Source organism: Limulus polyphemus, unplaced genomic scaffold (assembly GCF_000517525.1).
Source record: "Limulus polyphemus unplaced genomic scaffold, Limulus_polyphemus-2.1.2 Scaffold3338, whole genome shotgun sequence".
Classification (NCBI taxonomy): domain Eukaryota; kingdom Metazoa; phylum Arthropoda; class Merostomata; order Xiphosura; family Limulidae; genus Limulus; species Limulus polyphemus.
This window is the reverse complement of record NW_013668948.1, coordinates 898-2536: the sequence shown is the minus strand read 5'-3', so window position 1 is coordinate 2536 and position 1639 is coordinate 898. Positions and strand designations below refer to the sequence as shown.

Genomic DNA, 1639 nt, shown 5'->3' with positions numbered 1-1639 from the left:
TTATATATATATATAATACAAACTACAGAGTTCCGACTGATGTACGTAAGTATATTACATAAAAGTGTTTTTTTATTATTACAAGGATTTTCATCTGGCAATTGATAATTTTTATTTTCATTTCCAAGATAACGTGTTTTCGAGAATAAATTGAATTCGTATTCATGTTTTATATGCTCAATATAAAAAAAATTGTAGTTCTTTTGTGGTCTTAAAAGGACAACCAGCAACTTAAAGCAGGCCCGTAAGCAGAATGTTTGAAAGGGGGGGGGGGGTTCCGATTTGTGAGATCAAAACCCAACACATATTGTTCGAAGCCCCAATCATCAGGCAAAGCATGCTAATACTACGGGGGTTTGGGGCATGCGACTATTTCAAGCCAACAAAATGATAATGAAGAAAGTGTACAGTAGACTATGTAGAAAACGTTAGATGCCATAAGCAGCTGTGCTATAACTATATAAGCATATTTTTTACATCACAAAGATGGGGGGGGGGGGGTTCAACTGAACCCCACTTGCGTACATGCATGTAAAGTTTTCGTTTTTATTTACTACTGTATTTTATTTATTTTTTATTTCAGGAGAAGTACAAACGCTGAGATACGAGTCCAAAACAGAGATATTTCAAACGACGGACAATCGCACCATTCCGTCACCATCATTCGAAACTTCATCTTCCGCAGACTTTACATCTTCTTCCTCAGCTAAAGCACAATTTTTTCAGGAAGATCGAATAGCTGCTGAAAGATCCGACAACGGTTATACTGATACTGGCCTGTTGACCAGCAAATCTAATGAAGGAGTAAACAACGAAAGACATTCTGCGAAGGAACAAAACGAGATATACATTAGGAGATTAAATTCTTTGGCGTCAGATATTGAAGAAGATTTGAGCTTATTAAGAGTACTTTCACCATCCATTATGCCCTTAAAGAAATCCAAAAAGAAAGACTCGGTTGATCAAGGACAGGCTTTCAACTGTAAGTTTTTTATTGCTTTTCATAGATAGTGTGTATGTGTCTTTTACATTTAGTAAGTGTTATTTCCTTTTTTTTATATTCGCTTGTAATGATTAAAATAATTAAATGTGATGTAAGAGAGCCAACTTAGATCACAAATTTAGATGCTGTTTAAGACATTGGAAAATAGATACAGACACAATAAACTAATGTCAGACTTTCGCGTGACACTCATTAGTCAATACGAATGGGGGACAAGGATGTAATCACACCCATGATAGTTTGATTGACAACTGGGGGACAACTGTTTCATATTCCAACGGTTTTCTTTATTCTTCCTTTTTCCCAAAATTTGACAAGTATTTAATAAAAATTTACTTTGATTGAGAAAAGTATGTGGTGATCGGGTTTTTGTTATCATTGATTTTAGGTTTAATTAACTTTAGGCCTAATGCCCTTTGATATCTTTTAAAACACAGTTTAATTACACTGTTACTGTTTTCCACCACATACATACATATAAACTTGAGATGCTAAAGTGCATAAAGCAGTACACGGGATTTTAAGATTATTATAATTAGATAACAGACGAACGCGCACTCCTGCATTATTTAAACATCCGAAACAATCAACACAATTTTCCCCATTTTTTTAAATAAAGAACATTTTCGTTTATTG

The 1639-nt window shown here is 34.2% G+C and overlaps 1 protein-coding gene across 1 annotated transcript in view; it reads left to right on the top strand.

Annotated features, from left to right (window-relative positions):
* LOC106469175 overlaps positions 1–982 on the top strand; it is a gene marked incomplete at its 3' end in the record, with an annotated part of 47092 nt that extends 46110 nt beyond the window's left edge. Inside the window, exon 3 of the mRNA XM_022397611.1 lies at positions 584–982. Within this exon, the coding sequence (XP_022253319.1) occupies positions 584–982 (399 nt within the window). The remainder of the gene's footprint in view (positions 1–583) is intronic.
* Positions 983–1639: the final 657 nt, after the last annotated feature.